Source organism: Centruroides vittatus, unplaced genomic scaffold (assembly GCF_030686945.1).
Source record: "Centruroides vittatus isolate TY-2023 unplaced genomic scaffold, ASM3068694v2 contig_980, whole genome shotgun sequence".
NCBI classification, from domain to species: Eukaryota; Metazoa; Arthropoda; class Arachnida; order Scorpiones; family Buthidae; genus Centruroides; species Centruroides vittatus.
Genome location: NW_027122652.1, coordinates 1,171,946 through 1,194,883, shown reverse-complemented (window position 1 = coordinate 1,194,883; position 22,938 = coordinate 1,171,946). Strand labels below are relative to the sequence as shown.

The window sequence follows — 22,938 nt, the reverse complement described above, 5'->3', positions numbered from 1 at the left end:
AAGAACAAACCTACTCCTACAGAATTATGATAAACTATTATGAAGACAAATACTGTATTTATTCGCATATAAAACGAGGTTTTTTATCCATTTTTCACTGCTTCAAAACCTAGGTCGTCTTATACGCGTGAGCGAAGGGTTCTTTTCGTTTTTGTATAATTTTTGTAAACTGTGTACTGTGTATTCGAATTTTCTACCGGATTCTCACCTTCTAGTGTTTAAAAACAAAAGTATTTTGTCTGGATCGTTTGAATCGTTTTTGTGTATTGTCAGGAGCAATTGGAAAAGCAAAGCTTTTGAATTGAATTCCAAAATTACACGGAAGCCCGATCAGTGGCGTAACGAACATAACTGGCGCCCGGGGCACGACACTATTGGCGCCCGTCCCCTCTCCCTCCAGAAACACATATAGTTTGTCTTGGAAATCATTTGAGCGCTCTTCTGCGAGTGGCGCCCGGTGCATGATACACTCCCTTGCACCCCCTCGCTACGCCACTGAGCCCGATATAAGTTTTAATTCATTCCCGCGTGAAAACAGATGATTATTTGGAAATCACAATTCGACGACACTCATAAGTGTAATCGACGAAGAGTGAATTCGACTGTTAAGAATTGGCAAAAAAATTTCCCGATTGTCTAGCTTTACATGTTGATTTTACAAGATTTTCCCTTGAAGTTTAAAATGCCAGTAATTTTTGCGGGACAATGTGTGCATTTACGTGCATTTGATATTTTATTTCTTATTAAACGAAATAAAATTAGAATTGTATTAAAAAATCTAATTGTCTTTATTTTGATCTTTAAAGTCACACCTCGTCCTATATGCGAGATCGTCTTATATTCGAGTAAATACAGTACAGTATATGGAAATTCTATAGGTACAGTACTTCACATCACTTGCAAAAAATTGAATAATTAAATAATTTCTGGATTAAAATCCTTTGTTTCTTTACAGTGTTATTCATAAATGCTTAAATAATCATTATTTTAATAAAATACGTCATAATTTTAACCACAAACACAAAAAAAGAAGTTTAAACCGATCTTCTGTTCGCCAATCTAGACGTAGCGAACGCCATTATCAACTTTCTAGAATTGCCAGATGGCGGCGCACGAACGTCCGACGTTCACGTTTGGGCTGAAAACGACGGCCGCCACCTCTGCTATGTCTTTGTCCACTTTGGACACTCTTGTGAACTAGGACTTGTTATACCGAGGGAAGCGAATCACACAAATTCTAGGTAAAACACCTTTAATATAATATAATCCTGAAATTAAAAATTAACTACTGATTTCGAAAGTGTTAACGAATAGTTAAATTTAAAAATTTTCAATAAATTGTTTTTCCCCCGTGTAAAAAATAAATAAATAAATCGCGTAAAAAGAGGTTTAGTTTTCTTTTGTCGACCGCGTTATTTCAAAATCGGGTAAAATGGACATGTAAAAAGGGTTATGTGTACTATATTTATTATAATGAAGGCTGATGGACCACAGAGCAGCAATTAATATTTTCTGGCTTACTCAAAGGAATTGCAACTCGGCTACCTGCTTCAGAAGACAATGCGTCAGTCAGACAATGCGTTGTCATGAAAGAAGCCCCAGATCTACAGTCCTGTTAATGGGCTCTGTGAGTTCTACATTACATGGGATAGTGGTGGATAAGAAATCGTTGGTGAAAAGATAAAACTATCTTTACATTAAAAGTTCTTCATTGTGTTAAAATGTTTCAAATGTCAATGCAAACAAGTATATATACAAATTATGTAGCTCATTTTTGAGATTGTAAATCCGGGCCTTTTTTGTGTACGGTTGGTGAGGATCAGAAATTTCGTGTTATAAACTTTAACCTTTTATAAATTTAATTAAAACTTTAAATACAATTTTATAAAGACGGAAAAAGTTTATTAAAAAAAAAAGGCTAGTTTCAACGGAAAGTCAACCGACAAAATTTTTCGATAAAATCAGTTCAAAACTCGATTCTCACAAGTTGGGTTCCTTGTCGAGATGAGTAAATCTCTGTGTCACCCGTCACTTCATCGGTCCAAGGAGATCGTCATCTCTGACGAAATCGGGGAAAGGCCCGAAAGGAACACTTCATATAAAAAGGGAGGCACGATGAGTAAGGGGGAGGAAGTTGTTACTAGACGCGTGTGTGTGCGCTCTGTTAGATATCTACCTATCGCCGCCGTTCACTCTCATCAACTCGATTCTCGCCGGACTGTTTGTCGTCAACTGTTCCAACCCTCCTTCCTGAACAAACTTATACTACTCCGAAGATATTACCACCTACTGCTGCTCTGAAGATAATTGGAGACTTTCCTGCTGTTAATACGTTCAACTGTATTATCCTAAGGTATTTATTCAGCCCGTGATTATTTGTAAGCTCTCTCTCGGATCCTCTTGTAAACTCGATTACGGTCGCGACTCTTCTAAATCTTTTTTAGCAACTTTTCTAATGAATGAATTTATATTACGAAAGTATGTATTCCTGCGACATCCCTTCCAAATAACCTGTACAATCATGTATTAACTAACCTTTGATAAATACCAAACTGTAAATAAGTCTAAAATAAACAGGTATTTTTGTTATAAACCTCTCTGAATGCTCTTCTTCCGTCCCTCTCTCCGTTCAGTCCATTCCGGGTCCAAACTCATACGTAACCGCTCGAGCGAACTTGTGGTCTCTGTATCGACCTAAGGATACAATGGTGTCATCCTGACGCGGTATCGAAGAGGTCCTTCGGTCCTTGGTCCTTTCGGTCACAAGTACAGTACATAAGACATCATACGAGTGTACCGTGCAAAATGAAGGATAGGTGTACTTTCTCTGCAGTAAAAACAACTGGAAGGCAAAGCGACAATCGGCAAGATTTCCAGTCTTTTGATACCGATGCCGATACTGGCAGGTATCAATACTTTAAGATTGATACCAATACTGATAGTGGTATCGAGGACATCCCTAAATGTAACGTAACTGAATCTTTCAGATACATTTTGAAAAGTCACAATTTCAGGTTAAAAAAGTGAATGAGAGAAAGCTATTATTACTGATTATAAAAATAAATGTGTAAATTGTTGCAAATGTAAATAAATGTCTATATATCTTCTCTTTGTTTTAAATTATATTTCTAGTCATAATATCTGGTAAATTTTAAATTTGTGGGTAAAACTTTTCAATAAACAGTAATGTTCATCTTAGACTGAACAGTAAAACACTGACTATGTATAGGTATCTCTCGTACAACGCGGAGATATACACACTTTTACAATGCGGTTTCGTTTTAACACGGTTGTAAAATTGGGGATCTCCTTCGTACGACACCGTTTCCGTTTTCGCTCTAACACGGTTCGAGAATTTGGGAAATCCTCCGTACAAGGTTTCACAATTTTTAAATACAAACTCCGTTATTCGATATTTTTTTTTTCTTCAAGTAAGCATGCGTGTTGTCTCAAATTTGCTCACGGATTTTAGAATATTGAAATATTTAGTTTCTTTTAAACGTTGTTAGGTTTACTTTAATGAAAACTGATAATGCAATTTTTATTCTTTCTCGTCTTGTTCTCTCCTAGCTTTCCTATCAATCAGATTTGTTGTCGTTGCTTTCAAATTTTAGCCTCCCGGGGCAAGGTAGTGAGGTAGATTTTTTCAGTATGATGCAAGTTTTCGAAATGCCGCCCTTTTACAATGCCGCCTGGTGCAGTCGCATGTCCATATCATAGCACGGAAGGGTCCAGTTCCGAAGCGACATAGTCCCGAATCGAACGCACACCAACGTCAACTAACCATGGATTTTTCAGTTCCGAAAAAAGTAAACACGTGGCGAAAGAGCTATCGCAGCTAACGCCCAATCATCCCGCCGTAGGGCAGGCAAGCAAGCAAGTTGAGCTTTTAAAACTGCCACCGTGTTTTGTAATCTTCGTATTTAGTAAACTTTATTTAAACGTTTTTTAGTTAAGGTGTTATTAACCTTCTTTTAATCATAGGTAAGTAATCATTCGTAAAAATGAACGAAATATAGCGGTATCTCGGTACTCGAACTGTTCCCAACTCCAACAATTCGGTATTCGAACACAAAATGAAAATTCTGAAAAAAGTCTCTCGGTACTCGGCTGAACGAACGCGACCCACTAGAATAAATTTTCGATTAATAACATATTTTTATTTTGTCATCCATAAAAATAAAATGACGACGTTGCTGATATTTTTGATCAAGTTCAACAAAAAAAGCTCAGGCGACGATAATACCTTGTAAAAAGAAAATGTTCTCGTTTCACTAAAATTAATATTTACGCGTAATACAGTACTTTTAATTGTGATTATTAATTAATTGTCGATTGAAAATAAATCATTGATTGCTTTAATAAACATATGTCTTTTAATAACGAAAAAGAAGAGCATACTTTTGTTAACTTTTGGAACCTAACCCCATGTTTTGCACTAGTCCTTTGTTTTGTATAGCACGGATTCGCATAACACAGCACCTTCTCGAAACCTAACTACCGTGTTATACGAGGGATACCTGTATAACACAGTTAACACTGTATAAGTTTCTAAGTAAAATCTAGCCATGTACAGTATAGTACTATAATGCCCAAAATCTTCACTAAACAAATGATTAAAAGGATGAAAAATTGCATATGCAATTTACCATATCCAATTTTTCATCTGGTAAATAGAATATATCTTCGTACTATAATGTGTTAATCTTCATTAAAGACGTTTCAGACTTTAAATTTTAAAATAAAATCTATTCCTGTACTACAAAGGCTAACATTATTCACTTTTTTAATTTAGAAATAAAATGTTGTATCTTTGCACTATATTCTCTAAGTTTTACTAGAGTAGTTTGAGTTTTTCAATGGTTTAATAGTATTTTAATTACAACATTAAAGCATGGTTCTGTACTAATCTGTAAACTGTGTTTTTAATAAAATTTGTTTTTTGAAAGGTTGTATAACAACATATTGTAACTTATTAAACAGAATAAATCTATTATAATATGTTTGTGGATTGAAAACAAACTTTAAAATTTAAAATAAAATAATTGAAATGAAACCTTTCAGTCATTTAAATTAATGTTTTATAATAATTGAGGGTATAGTACAAATTACATATTTTAAATGTATAATTATGTTGCTTAATAATCAATTTATTATAAAATAACAGAATAAATAAAGTTGAAGTTGATTTTATATGTAAAGTAAATCTTCAAAAGTATTTGCAAGAGATAATAAGAAAGTTCCTAAATGAGGGAACTTGCGTATATAAACTAAATTTAATTCTTTTTTATATAGAGAATTAAATAAGTATATTTGTAAAAATTTATTAAATCGTAGACAATAGTAACAAATAGAAATATTGATATTTCTATTTGTTAGTATTGGACATCGTTTCCTGTTCGAGAACTGAACTTAGAATGCAACATCCGGTCAGAGAAGGGAAACTACCTTCTTCACCGGACTTTCCTCTTATTCTTTGAAGACTACGTGCCGCCGAAGTATACAAGGACTGAAACTCTTCGTGATTATAAACTTTTTGTAAATTAAATTGTCTAATAAACGGGTTGTGTTGTTTGTAAACGAGGCATCGATCTCTGACTCAACCGCTCACACATGACATTGACTGTTACCGCTCGGCAGTCCAGACGGCATGGAGAAGATAACGATATATCGCAATAATCGTTACAATCATAATGAAGCTGCCTTCGATCAACACTACTGTCACAAAAGAACTCTACTGCCTACAACCTGACCATTTGAATACCAAGGTCAAAGAAACTCGTCCAAAAGTTGATACTACTACGACAACGCGCCAGTTCGTAGAGCAAAGATGATCTTAGAAAAGCTGGCCAGTCTGGGCTGAGGGGTTCTGCCTCATCTACCTTACAGTCCAGACTTGGCATCAACTGATTCCTGTCTATTTCGAACTCTGTAGAATCGTATTGTCAACGTACAGCTCTACGACAATATCCAACGCTCGAGGCTTTCTTGAAAGAAAAACCCCAGGCATTCTGTGCTGACGGGATTGAAAGTTTTAGCAAAGATGGCAAGATGTGATTGATATTGATGGTGATTACAAGAAAGAACTGTAATAGTTGTTGAGTTAATTGTCACTAAAGTATTTTTCAAAATGTCTAAATTTCACCTTTACAATCTGATATATGTAGGACTTTAGTGGCGTTTTGATAGTAGTGCCCTCTAGTAAGTAATAGAGAAACAAGAAGGAAAATTGTGTATTGTGTGCGTTGTGTTGTATTGTTTGTGATACAAAATAGCAACTGAAATCATTAATACACGTGTTCATCTGTTAAAAACATACCGTAATATAATTTTATAATTGTTTTTATCAAAAATTTAAATTAATTTTGTTTAAAAAGTTTTTTCTCTTGCTGGTAATTTTATTTCACTAAAGATATGTAAACTAAAAAATAATTTTGCCTTCAACTTTGTATCTAAGAGCAATTCTTTTTAGAGATGTGTTCAGTAGAGTATATTACAAACAAATGTCTCAAATTTTAAATTTTTTAAAATTTAATGATTTTCCACGACGAAATAACTCAAGTTATTACAGTAGAGCATCGATTATCCGACTCAATTGGGGACTGCGGTTGGTCGGATAACTGAAAAAACGGATAACCGAAAAGTATGAAAAAATACATTATTAGTATATTAGTATATCCAATGTAATTTGTATATTAGTATATCGCTATTAACCTACTTCGCGTTGAATTTTCATCGATGTTAAGCCTAACAAATTTTTTTAAAAATAATAATCGTCGCTATTGTATCGTTAAAAATTATTTCTTTATTTTCCACGAAATAAATACAAAAATTAAGCATAGCTTAAATACTGGCCTTCCTTTCATGGTCGAACCAGTGTTGCCAGCTAAAACACGCAAAAATTTAACAAAAATAATATTAAAGTAGCCAAGACATAGCCAAATATTGTAGCGCCACATCACTAGCGGACATTTGAATTTGCCAACTAGAACGTGGTCGGTTGATCGGGGTCGGATAATCGATGCGCTACTGTACTTTAGAACTTTTATATTTTTAATGTTTCGTATTTTAAAATTAGATGTAACGAAAATTTAGTAATTTTATTTTATTTATGTAATAAATGAATAGAATTTTACATTAAGATGAATGTTTATTCGTTATATTTACAGAAGACTACACATTATTTCTATTAATAAATCCATTTATTATAATTGAAAATTCCGTAAACGTTTATTTTACTTATTAAAATATAAAATACATGTATTTATATATTAAAGGATAAATAGGAGAGAGAAAATAATTCACAGTTTAAGGTGTTAATTTTACGTTATAATTTGATCTTATTATCGTTACACTGATAACACAATTTATCCCAAGACAAATTACATTCTATTATTTTATAATTTAAGAAAAATCTTTTAAAATACTTTTAAAAACATTGCGGGTTGAGCCACTCTCATTATACAAATCGCTACAACAGAGCATTCGAAGAGGGGGGATCTGAGAATTTTTCACCGGGTTTTTCAGAAAATTTGAGGTGCATAACGGTTTTCTACCGATATAAATTAGTATTATTTTTACTAACAAAAATAAAAGCTTTAAGACTGATTTTTATTAATGGACACGTTATACATTCTACGTATTTCATTGGTTAAAAATAGCCAGAAAAGAGCCCGCTAAGGAGCGAAGGGGTTTCCAGCTTCATACAAACTGTCGACAGCCTTGACTATAACGCATTTACACGTATACATCTAAAACAGCATTTACAAATGACATTACTGATTACGTTTTACTTTTGATAACTGATAGGAATGGAGGGCAGAGTGGCTTTCTCCTACCTCACTACAATGCATTTAAAAATATGAATACTGATTAAATTATATTTTTGGTTACTTTTTAGAGATTGAGGTGGAGAATGGTGTGGTTGCGGCCATTCTACGATATATTAATACATTACTACAATGCATCTATACACGCATTTGAACTATCCGTGTTGAATTGATATTACTGATTAAACCCTACATTTGATTGTGTTTACCGTGTTCCGGAATGGAGAGGATAGTGGGGGCGAGATCATTCCCTAATACATTATTAAAATGCATTGTCATCGGATTTAGGTATTCAGTCCTCAAAGTTTCAGTCTTTTGTGCTGATTAGAAGTGGATAAAATTTGAGTTACAAGATTTGCAGACATGATACAAAGCAAGTTAAATATATAACAGAAATAAAATAAACAAAAAGCGCTAAATAATAACAATTAATAAGTACTAAATAATTGAATACATGTATATTTTCAATGTAGGCAAGTTCAACTTTAATAAATCTATTGGACTATCTTAGAAGATCATCTTATGAAAGTAAAACTTGTAACATTGTAATTAATCCCACGATTATACATGAAACATTAAAATCACTTTTTTTTGAATTAATATAAAATGTAAAATATTTTAGATTTATATTATGAAGATAAAACTATAAAATTTAATAATAAAAAATGATAGGTTTTAGTTTTTACGTATTGATTTTTGATACGTTAAATGCAATGTTTAAATTCATTCTAGTGGAATTTTATTCAATCAACTTCTGTAGAAAACACTAGAATTGATTTTTGTATTTAATGATCCCGTATTACATTCAAATGAAAATTTAAAAAGCAATATATCAAGATATTTGTAAAAAAAGAAAAAAAATTATTGAAAGAAAATATGAGTCAGAGTAAATGGAACATTGTAGTTTAATAGCTTTGAATTATTCATTTTTCAAACGTCTATGCATCTTCATCGAAATCAATAAGTATTTACACTTATAAAACAAAACTTTAAAATAAATTAGAGAATTTAGATTAAATTAAATGAAAAATTCTGCAGTGTACTTTTAGGAAATAAAGTAGAAATCATTCTTAAAATGAAAAGATTTATCATTTCTTTTTGAATTCCGCGATTTATCATACATAAATATAATTGTTGAATGAAAGCTAAATGCGGGCCGATGAGCAGGAGATTCTTTTTAAAAATAAACATTATTTTTTTAATAATGTACTGTATTGTACTTCATTAACTTTTGCAATATAGGAAGGTATATAGAGTAACACAAGTACAGTAGACTAAAGAGGAAGTGAACGAGTGTTCAGTTTGCTGTATTGTTTTACTCTATAGAAGGAATTAAACCTTCAAAAACATTCCTGTGTACATAACCTTGACTAAATATAGAACTGTTATATCTATCAATACTTGAAATTATTTTTAAAGTTATTTTAGTTCAATAATTATCGTTTTATAAATAAAATCGTAAAATTTGATAAATCTAACAAAGAAGTGGAATGGAGAGGTTAATGAGATATTGTTGATGCTGAGTGACCTCAATTTTTATTTTCATGCATAATTACAATATTGAATACATAAAACATAATTTTATTTCTGATTTTAAATTCACAAATAATTTATTTACTTACAATCAAATTTGTAAATACACACAGAGACTTTAAAAAAAAATCTGTAGACATTTTATGTAGATGTTCTAGATATAATTTCTTAACATGAAAGTGAAACATGAGAATGAATTAGTGTAATAATATTTAAAAAATAAATATTACATAAACCTATTTAAAAAATTAAGCTAATAAACTTTTAGTCTTATTTTATTATTTATAAATGTAAAGAAATTAATGACATTTAATCTTTGAAAAGGAAAATGTTTGCGTGTAATTAATTCACTTTTATTTATAACGAGGAATAATGTATATTAAAATGCCCATAAGAGATCTTGTATAGTATCAACGGGTTAGAGAATTAAAAAATTTAAAAAAAAATAGAGTATTGTTAATATAAGTAAAGAAAACAAAAAAAACCGATTTTTTAATAAGATCGAGTTCCTTAATTTGTAAATAATTTTTTAATTTATTTAAAATAATTTTATGCTTAATATTTATAAAGTATAACTAACATTATCGTATATAAATTTATATATTGGACATATAATTTGAAAGTAGAAAAGAAAACTGAAGAGTTCGATGTTATTAAAACTAACAAATAAGTAATAATCAAGTTGGCGCCAAGTCTAGAAAGGGTGGAAAGACAGTGGTAATGCTAATCGTATGCCGATCTGGGAATTAGAAAGTTAAAGAGGTAAACAAGTCTATAAATATCCCGGAAATTGTCACCACGCTTTTGTTTGACAAGATAGAAAGAGCACATTAGTAATTCTTATAAATCGTTTCTGTAGCGAAAAACATGCAATTTATCCTAAATAAAATGTGGTTATTACCAATTTTTCAAAATAAAATCAGCAATTTTTTAGTGGTAAAGGATGCTCGATCCGAACAGCAATAATACGGAAAACAAATCAAATGACAAGTGAAGAATTGTGTTTTGAATAAAGGGAAATCGCTTGTTGACAAATATATATTTTCGACAAGCTCTGGCAAGAATAATAGCTAAACACTAGCCTGCTGATATCGATGCCACGGGAGGACGCCCGATTCTTTTACTACCATTTGAACGAGAACGATCCCGTCAAACTCTTTAGGCAAGACAGGAACAACGTTAAGAATTTAAACATTTATTTCCTACGAGATCTGTTCTTAAATCTTTTAAAGATGAATAAGAGATGAAAGTTATAATGAATGTATATCGATAAGAAGATAAATTATTAGTAAGTATATATTTACTAATAAGACTATATTCTAAGTTTTAAGGCGAATAACAAAAGCTGTAATCAAAAATAGCTTGATCGATATATTTTTATGGTGATTTATAGACACTATTTTATTGATTAAACACTTACCGTAAGTGTTTTTGGTCTAAATTACTTTAGAAGAATAATTGCATTCATTTCCCTAAGCTAGATTTCCGTTATACATTTGTATGTTATAATAGTCCAATTCTATGTGAGATAATAAAATATTATTATACGACATTTTATTTTGCTATAGAATTTAATGATATAAGGCCTATCGATATCTCTGTAGTTAAAATATAGGTATTTAATACGAATATTGCAATTAATCTAATATTAGATTAATTGCAGTATTCGTATTAAATACTTGTTTATACATTCTCAAAATTTTTTGTGAATAAATTATAAGTTTTGATAGCATAAAAACAAAAACAGATTTATTTATTTTTACTTTTATGCATAAAAACTTAAAAACTTTAGTGCAAAGATTTATCTACGCGTACTAAATAATATAAACTATACTTATATAAATATACTGTGTGAGTATGTGTTTATAGATCTACTAGATTTCTATATGCAAGTCTGTACAAAAACTATACTACATTTAACGCAAAGATTATTTACGGTACAATTATACACACAAAATACAAATAAGTCGTCTATTTGTACTGCAGAAAATGATGTCAGATTACTTCATTTTCCTTTGCACACAAAATTGCAATAAATAAACATTTAAAACTTTAATATATACATATATTATATATACAAGTATATATAATTAGATATAAATAAACTATGTAATATTTTAGATTTAAAATACCACATACTTATGTAAGCACTTAATCAAAAATTTACAATAGGATATACTGTTATATGATAAAAATAGACAATAAATATATAATATTTGGTAAATTTTATAAAAATTCTATAAATATGTTTTCATCACATTTATGTTTATTTTTAAATTAAACATTTTAAAATTGTATTAAATAAACGTAGGAAGTAATGTAAACTATAGCCTACAATGATTTAATAACTTAAAACTTTTTCTTATAGCATTTATAAGAGAACAAATAAAACACGAGAATTTGCATAAAATTCAAAATAGAAAGTTTTTCTTTATTTTTATTTTGTATAAGTTACATATTATAATGTTATAATATCGGCTTTAAGGAAATGAATTTTTAGACAGTTGCTTCTTCTTTTGAAATGAAAATATAGATCTAAAGTTATAGCACGGATATATTAAAAGATGAAGAATTTTTAGCTTAATTGCATTTCAATTATTACGGCTGATATTGTCTTTACTGCAATTTGATTACTCATTTTTTTAACATTAACCGTAGCATTTAATAGCTTATCAGACATCGAACCTGACTAATTAGAAATTTACCAGTGAACGAAGGGACTGTTGACTGTACAAGTCCGATAAGCTACTTGTCGTGAATATATTAAAGGGATTTTCTATCGGCTCTTTTCTTCTTTCCCAGCAGGTTCTTTATACATTTAGTTATAATTGAAAACCATCCTATGAGAAAACAAATATAAACATATATAATCTAGCCTTCAGAAAACAGAAATTGCAACTATTGAAAACGATATTTCAATTAATTAAAAACTTTGTATCGAATAATAACTTTGTTTTCACTTTAACACGACTTTAAATTTATTCTTTAATTTATAAAATATGAAAATACACGAGAAAATACTATTTGTCGAATTATATTATAAATGTTTCTTAATTTATGTAGCATATCAAATGATTTCTGTTTTAAATTAATAGATTATGAACTTAATAGCATTAATTCGTGTGCAATTACTAGATTATGCACGTTTTGCAGGATGTAAGAAGTTTATATTATAGTCGTTTACAAAAATAAGCTGGCGGATTTGCTTAAATTTATCCAAATAATACAAAGAAAAATGCTTTTTTCAGACAATTGACTGCGATGGAGGAAATGCAAAAGGTTTTTATTCGATGGAACCGATTCATTTTTCTACGAAAGCTTTCTGAAGTGTTTACCAACTTATCTAGACAAATTAGTGATGGATGGAAGTTTAATTAGCAAAAGTCAAGATTTACTAGAACCATGTGTGAAAGCAGAATCAATCCTAAATTTAAACTAGACCTATATATGATACGATCAGCCCAAACAGGGAGGCAGCCATCCATCACATCTACTATTTGCCTGCAGGTACCGCCCAATCGTGCTTTAACTCCTCCTATGGCTCCGCGACCAATGGCGGAGGGGCGAGCTGGACGCTCATCCCTATCTTTGTCTAATGCTGCATGTAGTAGTGTAACGTCTTATGCGTGACGTTATCGTGATGGTAATGAAGTGTTCTTCATCTGTAAAAATATTCCTTCAATCATTAAATAACAAGTAGTTACCAGATAAACTATTTTCGTTCCGTGACGTCATTGGTGGTGTTCGGAAGAGAAAGCGATTCAGGTGAGACAAAATGGACGGAGCATTACATCCGCGCTTATTTTGTCTGCTCCGGCTAATTATCGGATTCGGTTTTAAGGTGAAGAACAATCAAAGTCAGTTTACAAGTTACTTAATGAGCGAAGAATTTTTATTTTGCAATTTTGTCGAAAATAAACTAAATACGAAAGGTTTGAAAATTAATAACCAATTCGATTTCTTGGCTTTATCTCTTCATATTAATTCGAATCAAAATGCATTTATTGTTTTATGTTGTATAGAATGCCAGATCTATTACACAAAGCTATTACAAGAATTTTGACCTTTATTCCAACATAAATCTAAACTCATTTTTTATGGATTTTAACCCATTACTTATAAATTATAAAGCGCAGAAGGAAAAAAACTTGTGATTTATATCGATTTTTACCGTAATATGTTTCTACAAATACCTTAATTGAAAACAACAATGAAATGTTTAAATTGCTGACATGAAAAATCTACAACTGAGAAATGAATCATTTTGCGAGAAAAAAAATTTAACTTCACTGCAATATTTCCTTAAAATCTACGTAATTTTCTGTTGAAAATAAACAATTTTAACATTTTACAATTGCATTAAACATATCTTAAGTAGAACTAAGTTAATTTTTAGTTTAACAGAGAAATATTGAGTTTCGATTACATAATTTTATAAACGACGAATTAGTTAGGGATAAACGTAATACTGTATAAACAGTATTATTATACTGCTGCATAGTGCATCCTCAAGTGATATGGTAGATTAGGATGCGCTTCACGATCGTCTCTCTTAAAATGGATCCCAGGACAACTATTCGGGTTATATAAAATGGCTTGATCACTCTGGGGTCTTGTTATAGATAAAAGTCTTTTACAAATAGAGACACGGTATATAAATGTTGCCTTTTATACTAATGTACAGGTCTAAAAATACGAAATAAATCCTTAAAGAAATACATATTTAATAATTTATAAAAAGTTGAAACACTTTTAATAAGTATAGATTTAAATTGTGGCTTATTTGAAAATTAAGTGATGATGTGTTCTAATTTTAAAAAAATTGTTTCTTGCATTTAATTATGAAAACATTGTGTAGCCTCTTAAGATCATAACATCGGTATAAATTTTATAGTGATTCTTATAGATTAAGCATTAAATATATATAAATGATATCTTAAATGTAATTCAGCGTAGACATTATTTAAAATCTGAAATTATATAGGCCCCAATATTAATGATCTTTATTGTTATAGTTTATGTATTAAGTACCGAAATTACGTGAAACAATATTACTGTATTATTATTATTCATATAAAACTGAATTGCGAGAATATTATCTTGGAAAATAAATATTTTCCAAGATAATAAAATATATTTCTTTATTCATATTCAATTATAAATCTATTCCTGTTTTATATTTTTCAAATTTTTCACTTATCATCTGTGTTAAAATTGGTTCTATTTAACACTGCATTTTTCGTTTCACTTTTATCCCAAAATAACAGTAAATATTATATTTATCTAGTTCTTAAATATACTTAATATTGTTTAAAAATAGATTAAAAGTTTCTAATAGAGTAATTCTTCAAATGACGGTAACAAAAATATGTCTTTACTTTTTAAAATTTCGCAAATAATATCAGATTATTGTTGGTTCTTTTTGTATTACATGGACCTTTTTCTGTATAATTTTGTACTATTAATATTAAAAGAGACAGTGAAGATGTATTCTCTTACTAGGCATACAAAACGCGAAGACAAACTTAGGTCAATATTATTAAAATAGGAAGAAATATTCTCATCAAAAAAGGTTATTTAAAGTTACACCTTAACAGAAAAAAATTTTAACAGTTAAATTTTACGTTTTCGCATCTTTTGATCTTCAGTTCTAGGAAATGAAATCAGGAAGGGAGAATCATCCGGATGGTAGACCTATATAGAAAAATCGCGTTTAATATTGATAGATTTGTTTAGATGCATTTAAAGCAGATTTAATTCCTTGCTTGTGGCATTAACTTATAAATAATAAAATGCATAGATAACTCAACTACTTGCTTAAAGCACCAAACGCATAATCTACGCCTTAACTTATTTAGTTTGTTGACTTCGTTGGTTATTTAACACAGTAAGGATAATAAGCAATTTTTTAAAATAAAGATCTGTCATAACTATTAGTTACGTGAAAACAAAAAGATTATAATTATAAAACATATTTGTTTAGATCTACTAGCCCAGTTATTAATAAGGAAGCATCGAGGATGCAACAGGATAGTGTTATAATGTTGTTATTGTTTATTAGAAATACTTTCATATCCGCTTTCGATCCTGGTTTTATATGAATGTATTGAAGGCAGAATTAAGAATATAGAAAGCTAAGCTTCACCTACGTAATTACAGTTTTGTTTTAAAAGAGAACTGAAATAGGAATTCTTTTCTATGCAAAATTTCGTTATTTGAAGGTAATGTCTAAATGTAGCATTTTCTCAATCGGCGATTAATTAATAATAGATTTAATTTGCAGAAGTATCTGATAATAACTTGTAAAATTCTAGAATTCATGCATTAGAAATAAATTAAGATAACTTAATATGTAAAATAACTTTTAATGTGACAATTAAGTTAACTATTGTTCAAGAGACAAATCTATGAAATTTAATATAAAAATATATTTTTATTTCGAAAAAATCTACGATTTAGGCGAGAATTATATATTGTTTGGAGGATAGAAGCTTCGTTTTATTATTTTTTTCCGGGGATAATCCGTAGCCGAGTTCGTGTAGAAACTGTCTTATTAGATGAGGAAGCGACTTCAGTATTTCCGACGATTGAGCATAGTACTCGGTATTCGTAGTTACGAAATCGATTTTAACATTTTACTACTTTAAATCAAGTATTCGAATGCTCGCGCGCGGATTCGGCCGTTAAAATTAAGTATAGGAGTAGGATCGGCTAGCGTTATACTAACAAGAGGTTTTATCGTTGGCAGAGCCGTCTGATGGAGACAGGCGAGCGTTCACGATCGCCCCAACTCGATCCGGAAGCAGATACTCCGGCCGATTCCGACTACGATTGTTACAGCGACACAATGACACCATGTTCACGAGAATCCAGCACCGGATCGGCGGGTCCTCCTTCTCTACCAGATCAAGACGATCGGGCGGAGGGCGAAGACGAACCCAGCGAACAGTGGACAGCCACGGCTTGCTTTTTGATGTCCCCCGACCCCCAAATTCCCCGTACCCTTTACAGCGGGACCCTGGACACTCCGTGGTTCTCTCCTTACGGTCTGACGCAGTTTCGTTCTCTCTCGCTCGGCCAACCGACTATAGTTGCCACTCAGCCCGTACCTCTCCTGACAAGTACACGGAGGAGCATCCGACGCCGATATTGCAGCATCGAGGACGCCGAGCCTCTCCCCGTGGCTAGAAAAGTGGTTCGGAGGATGTTTACTAACAGTCGCGAGCGATGGAGACAACAGAACGTAAACGGTGCGTTTGCGGAATTGAGGAGACTCGTACCCACGCACCCGGCCGATAAGAAGCTGAGCAAGAACGAAATTCTTCGATTGGCGATTCGATACATCCGCCTGCTCACCACCATCGTGGACTATCAGAGGCAGCACGACCAGCAGCCAGAGGAGCCCGTCGTCCAGTCGACCGATTCCTCTACAGGTGTGAAAATCGAACCCGTCTACGACACGGGCCAAGACGACGTCAGCTCTCCGGCCTCCAGTCTCTCCAGTGTTTCCAGTAGCGAGGGACCGGAGGATGGACTTTTCTGACACTTTGGTGTGTACGTGCGGAACTCATAGGTATGTGGACATTCCTATTTTCGTAGTAGTTGCGTGTCGTGTTCGTCTCATCCTCAGCAAGTGCGCACATTGTTCGGTCTTCATTCGTTGCCGTTCCTGTGTTAACATTAAGAACGATATTTTTATTTGTTTATCGGTAAACATTCAGATGTACAAACTTATACTCTTTGGAAATAAATACTCGTGAATACTGATTACTGCCAAATAAACTTCGACTCTTCATTTAAATTCTCCTTCACTCTGATGATAACTTATTTTTCCTATAATTGTCATTAAGAAATAATCGAAATTCAACAATTACGTTAATTGCTAATTTATACGGCCAGTTAAAATTAATGTATTTATATTACTGTATAATATGTAGATATGTAGTACTCATTAAATTAAATTTCCAGTTTTACTATTTAGATCATATGTTATATCATATAGCCCAGATAATTGAAATAAATATACAGGTTATTACGGAAGGATGTTTGCAGCGTAGTGTGAAAAGTGAAATTTTATAGAAGAAGGTTGCTGTTACATTCTATAAACCTCAAAACCATTTTCTCCAGGGTTTAACCGTAAACAGGAAGAGTGAGCTTCCGCAACCGGTAACCATTTCCGATAGACGCGACTCCATTTTGTCTCACTCAGTGTCCAGCAGGATGTTGCAGAATTTCATCATTTATATTATAATGAACACCGAGATTAAACATCGAGAGCATCCGCGCTATCTTCCGTTGGCAGTCTTAAATTTTAAAGTAATTGCGTAACGCATTCAACTTAAACGTCAAGTTCTTATTCAAAGTAAGAAAGATAGGTTTAAATTAATATCTAGCTAATTAACTTAGACGACAGCTTAGAATTATGAGCGATAAAAGGCCCTTTTCTGAAGATTTGTTCATTTTATAGATGCTATTTTCTTTTTTAAACTGAAGTTTGTGTTTTATTGATATCATCTTCGGTCAAAATAATCTATTATAATTATCTTTAGCAGTATTTTCCAAAAGAAATATTTAAATAATGCTATTAAACGCTTGACTTAAGATCAACTTGATTTTTGTTTGCAGCATTTTTAGATCCTACAATTGTTAGCTATGGCCTAACGATACGGTTGTTATAGTAGGTAGACTCTAAGTATTTACTCAGTGTTAAAAGTCTTTCAATGAATTTCGAGGATAAGTGAAGCTTATCGATGAGCAATATCTATTTATATAAAAAGAATAAAAGAACAATTGATAGATATCGCCGCCTCAATAGAAAAAGCAAGGCGTTAAACGTTTTGGATGTGACGCGCATCCAAAATGGCGACTTTGTAACAGTGTTGATCTAAAGCTTTTTCCATTCCAGTTATTTGCCATTTATGAGCGGCCGTCCTTTCGGAATTAAAATGCTAGATTAACCTATTATATCGGCGGTGTGCACCCAGGGCAAACAAGTGCTTATCGGGGGGAGTGTGTCTGCTGACGAAGAGGTGATGCCACCTCCGGGTGAGAGAATAATGGGCAAGAAATTGGTTTGTGTATCCCCTCGGGAGCACCACCCGGTCGACACGCGACCGACTCGAGTCAGAGCCATCGGAACGGAACAAACTGCTTGATGTACTGCCATGTCTTCCCTGCCGACAAATTTACACGTAATTTCCGGTTAGAAATTGCCGTATTATACGGTTGGACGATGACTTTAAAAAGAGCTAGATATTAAATTTATGGATGCTTTATCATTGTTTAGATATCGCTTATAGATTTCAATCCGTGTTATTGTTTAGGACGCGTTTTTAGAGCTCCCACAGCTCGTACTTACTAGAATATGTCTGCTCTTAGGATTAGGCTTGGTAAGGGGCGTAGATTTTATGGCTCTTCTTTGAATCGAACCCACAGTGATATATGTCGTGTTTAAATCGTATATCATATCAATTCTGTAAACTGCATCTTTTGAATCCGATCTATTCAAAATGTTAGATTTTTCTACTGAGGAAACAATCATCTATTAGATATAAGCAACACTATTTGTAATAGAATTATAACGATAATCAAAAATTTCGAGAGATCGTGCAAACTGAAAGATATATTACAGGATTGTGAAAGACGTCACAATAAATTAGATTTGAAAGATGACTATAAAGATGAATGCAATAATTGCAAGGAAATACTAATTAATTACAAAACAAAACGAACATACTTAGAATTATATTATATAAGTTGCTTCAAAAATGGTTTTTTAATAAAAGTATTGACGAATTGTGAATTTATTTGCGCATTATAATGGAGGTATTGCATTGAATAACAGATTATTTTAGGTTATATAATATGTTATTTAATATAACATTGAAAATTTTAAGTACAATTTATTACGACAATGTTTTTTTCTACGCATAATCCGAAAATTATTATTCTGCAATGGTTTTTTTTAAAAAACACTTTCCGCCCTGTGGACACTAAGAGGGTTTCTGTAATGGCTATTAAAATATAAGAAATATATAGGCTAATTAATTGCGTTTTTGCATAACCTTGTATTGAGGGATTAAAATCAAAACAAACTTTAACAAAGTAATATTATTTTTCATTCTAAACTGAAGATGAAGTCTGTTAAAAAAAGGAATCACTAGCTTAAACTTGTGTTTTTAATAGGATATTTTTTCCTTGATTTTAAGGGAAGTTTTAATCTTGACGGCCAAGTAGCCTACAATGAAAGATCGGTCGTCAAAAATTCGTCGGATGGTGATTTCTTTTTCAACAGACTTTATCTTTAATTTAAAATTAAACTTAATCTCCATCCGACAAAATTCTACAAGGTAATATTAAATGACAAGCAATGGTATCTTCTCAAGATTCAGAATAAAGTAAATTAATAGGTAAGAATAATGTAAACAATTAAAAGGAGGGGGAAAAATACGAGGATATTTTGGATCATTTAAGCGTTAACCTTTGCACGTACAGTACAGTACAGTAGCTTACAGTTTCTAGATTGATTAATCAAATCTTAATGTAGGCCTATTATAATATCCTGGAACAGGATTGGTCGTTAATGTACACACGTATATAAGATGTATGCAAATGCTAATTTTGTAGTCAAAACTAATTTGTAAGCGTCATATTTAAATATAACATTAGAAATAACATTTAATTTCTATATTATGACTCATACTTGAAATTTTATATATATTTTGAAGTACAGGCCTCGTTTTTGACATATCCGGTAAGAAAATATCTTAAGAACAAAGTTTAAACCGGTCGATAAAATTGGCATAGGACCTATCCTTCTTTTTTGACTTGTCTAAAGCTACCAACGTTATAATTTGAAGATATTTCTCGGTTGGTTTTTCTTTTTATTTGAACAAACTGTGAATTTAAAGCACAACTTTCCTGGCTTGAATTTCATTGTAAATGATACAAAATCACAATGTTGAAGAAATAATTAGTCTATTTCTTACATTCTCTTAACCATAAAATTCTCTAGTTGTTCTTGTTTAATTGAATTTAATTAAAGGGGTAATTCTGAATTAAAGAATTTACTTAATTACAAAGTTCAGGTGTTTAGACTAACTTGTTAAATAAATTCAATTAAATAGTGGCTATTAATTATTCAAAATAGAATCTATTTAACTATAGAAAATAAATATCATTTTTACATTCGCTTGATATCCAAGAAAGTCCAGGAAATGCGTAGGCTAGACTTCGTTTTTCCGGGACTCGACTATAGCTACTGTTACAGTATTATAATATCCGAGTGATAACGGGGAAAACATATCTAAAGAAATTTATATAAATATATCACATGTACTACAAAAAATCCATTATTTTGAAAACGATGATAATTATTTGCTAATTATGCTAAGTAAATATCACAATAAAGGTGTAAAACCTTAGTTTATTAATTAGTAAAAAAATATTTTATGCTCTATTTCTAAAATTTAATTTTCAAAAATAGAAAGTTTTTTATTTTAATGCACAAATAAAAGAGAAAAACTTTGCTTGCTTACTCTAAATATTATTCTCCATGAAATTTTTGATGTTTTTTTCCATATTTTATAAAAAATACTTAAAATTTATTAATGTTTAAATAATACAAATAGATATTTCTGCATTTTTTATTATTTAATTACATATAAATGTTAAATGTGCACCAAGAGAGAAAGATTAACAACACGGCTTTTATAAAACTCTCAAGAAATTGAAAAAGGTTCTATTTTTTGAAATTATTTAAAACATTTTATACTTTTGCATTTGCAGTTTCAGGAAAACATGCAAAAATTATAGATTTATGTAATACATTCTAAGAAATTTCTATACACAACGTAGGAAATGCAATTATTCTCAATAAACCATTATCGAATATTATCGGGATAGATTCAGGTCTAAGATCTATACAAAAATTCCCTAAAAACTCGCAAAAAATGTAAAATTAAAATTAAATTTAATTAAAAGTCAATACTAGTTGAATATCAACGATAATAAGACTAATACTTTGAAATATTTAAGACATTTAAAACTATAAATAGTAAATGATTTGATCACTATTTGCAAGAAAAACTGGCCAACTGATTTCAATGAAATCAATTCAATTCACAAGAATTTCTCAAAGCGATTTATTAGTAGGCTACTTGCCTTTATTTAGTAAGATTGTTATATTTTCTAGATAAATAATAGGCTAATAAAATATGTTTTAAAAATACAACAAATTTTAAATTATAAGGTAAGACGAAGGAAGATGACAGAGTTGGTAAGTAGACGAGAGCTTCTTTTTTTCAAGTTTTGAAGCAGGTAGCACCAGCTTTATTAGTAGACAATAAATAGTGAAGAAGCGTTCAAAATCTGCACAGTTTTGTGCATTTTAGAAAGGAGTTACTTTGACAGCTAACGCTTTAAAGCGTCTGAATTTTTATAATATTTTTAGTAAGCAAACAGATAATAATAAAATTATTGATGACAGTTGAAGTTAAGATGATAAATTTTGTATTGTTCCGCCGTGTAGGTACCGAAAAGTCAAGGCGCGTCGTCTCCCCTCTCTGTTTAGGAGACATGACTTATTGAATGGAGGAGAGATGACGCTGACTTGATATATATTTTAATATAAGGAAAGTACATACTCCAATACTATTCTAATTGTGTATTTTATATTTATAGGTACACTATCATTTTTATGTTACATGCAGAAATATTCATATCTTTTCATTTAGGTTAAAGATAAACAAAGTAAAAATGTTCATTTTCTGTTGACTTATCATTGTCTTTTTCGGTGCGAAATCTACAAAACGCATAAATAATATATATATATAATGAAAAATGTTTCTTATAACACATCGTATAAGTTTCTAACTTGTTACTAGCATCGATTTCTCCAAACGTCAACTCTCCTATCCATAGTGTCGTCATCTTTCCAATCCTAGTAGAAGGAACGGCAAAAAAGGAGTAGGACTGCTTATATATATTTGTTATAATTCATTTTCTATTATCATAACTTTAAAAACAAAAAGAGATTAAAAATTATAGAATGTTCCACTATAATTCAGTTTTTGATATGTCCCATATAATTTGCATAGAATAATTTGCAACGATTTTCCGAAATGTGCATGCATTTTCCTCTTATGTCTACCTTCCTTTTACTGTGTTTAAATAAAATCAAAATCCTTATATAAATAACAGAAGATAATTAAATGAAAGCGCTTATGTAATATCAATAGATGTTTGATTCATAAGCCTGCTAAATTTTAAGATAAATATTAATTTTAATGAATTAAGCCTATTACAGATAATTAATCTAATTAATCCTCTGTGTATAGAAATAAATAAGGATGGATTAACTAAATTAATTATCTCTAAAATTTGTATATTAATCTATTTAGGATTAGGCAAATATTGATAAGATTAAAATGTCAATGAAAGTATAAATTTTATTTTTGTTTTGGAAAAATGAGAAAAAATATTCAAAAACTGAATTAAAACATCAAAATTTTATGATTGTGAAAGTTAAGACCAGTTGTCAATAATTCATAAATAATGCCACTTATCTCCATAACAA

General features: G+C 30.9%; 2 protein-coding genes across 4 annotated transcripts in view; both read left to right on the top strand.

Annotated features, from left to right (window-relative positions):
- The window catches only part of LOC136985887 (serine/threonine-protein phosphatase 1 regulatory subunit 10-like), a 660,716-nt gene that overhangs the window by 236,616 nt on the left and 401,162 nt on the right, over positions 1 to 22,938 (top strand). The window lies entirely within an intron of this gene.
- On the top strand, positions 10,459 to 17,144 carry HLH3B (Helix loop helix protein 3B). Of its 3 annotated transcripts, none has more exons than XM_067283256.1 (2): positions 10,459 to 10,650; positions 16,111 to 17,144. In XM_067283256.1, exon 2 carries the CDS (start codon positions 16,120 to 16,122, stop codon positions 16,903 to 16,905), a length of 786 nt encoding a protein of 261 aa, XP_067139357.1. In that variant the 5' UTR covers positions 10,459 to 10,650; positions 16,111 to 16,119; the 3' UTR covers positions 16,906 to 17,144. The 3 variants fall into 3 exon arrangements, with proteins under 3 accessions (XP_067139357.1, XP_067139355.1, XP_067139356.1); XM_067283254.1 differs by lacking the exon at positions 10,459 to 10,650 and adding an exon at positions 12,954 to 13,127; XM_067283255.1 differs by lacking the exon at positions 10,459 to 10,650 and adding an exon at positions 15,487 to 15,583.

Excerpts from the sequence above, each read along its gene's own strand:
- HLH3B (XM_067283256.1), top strand. The coding sequence starts at position 16,120 with ATGGAGACAGGCGAGCGTTCACGATCGCCCCAACTCGATCCGGAAGCA.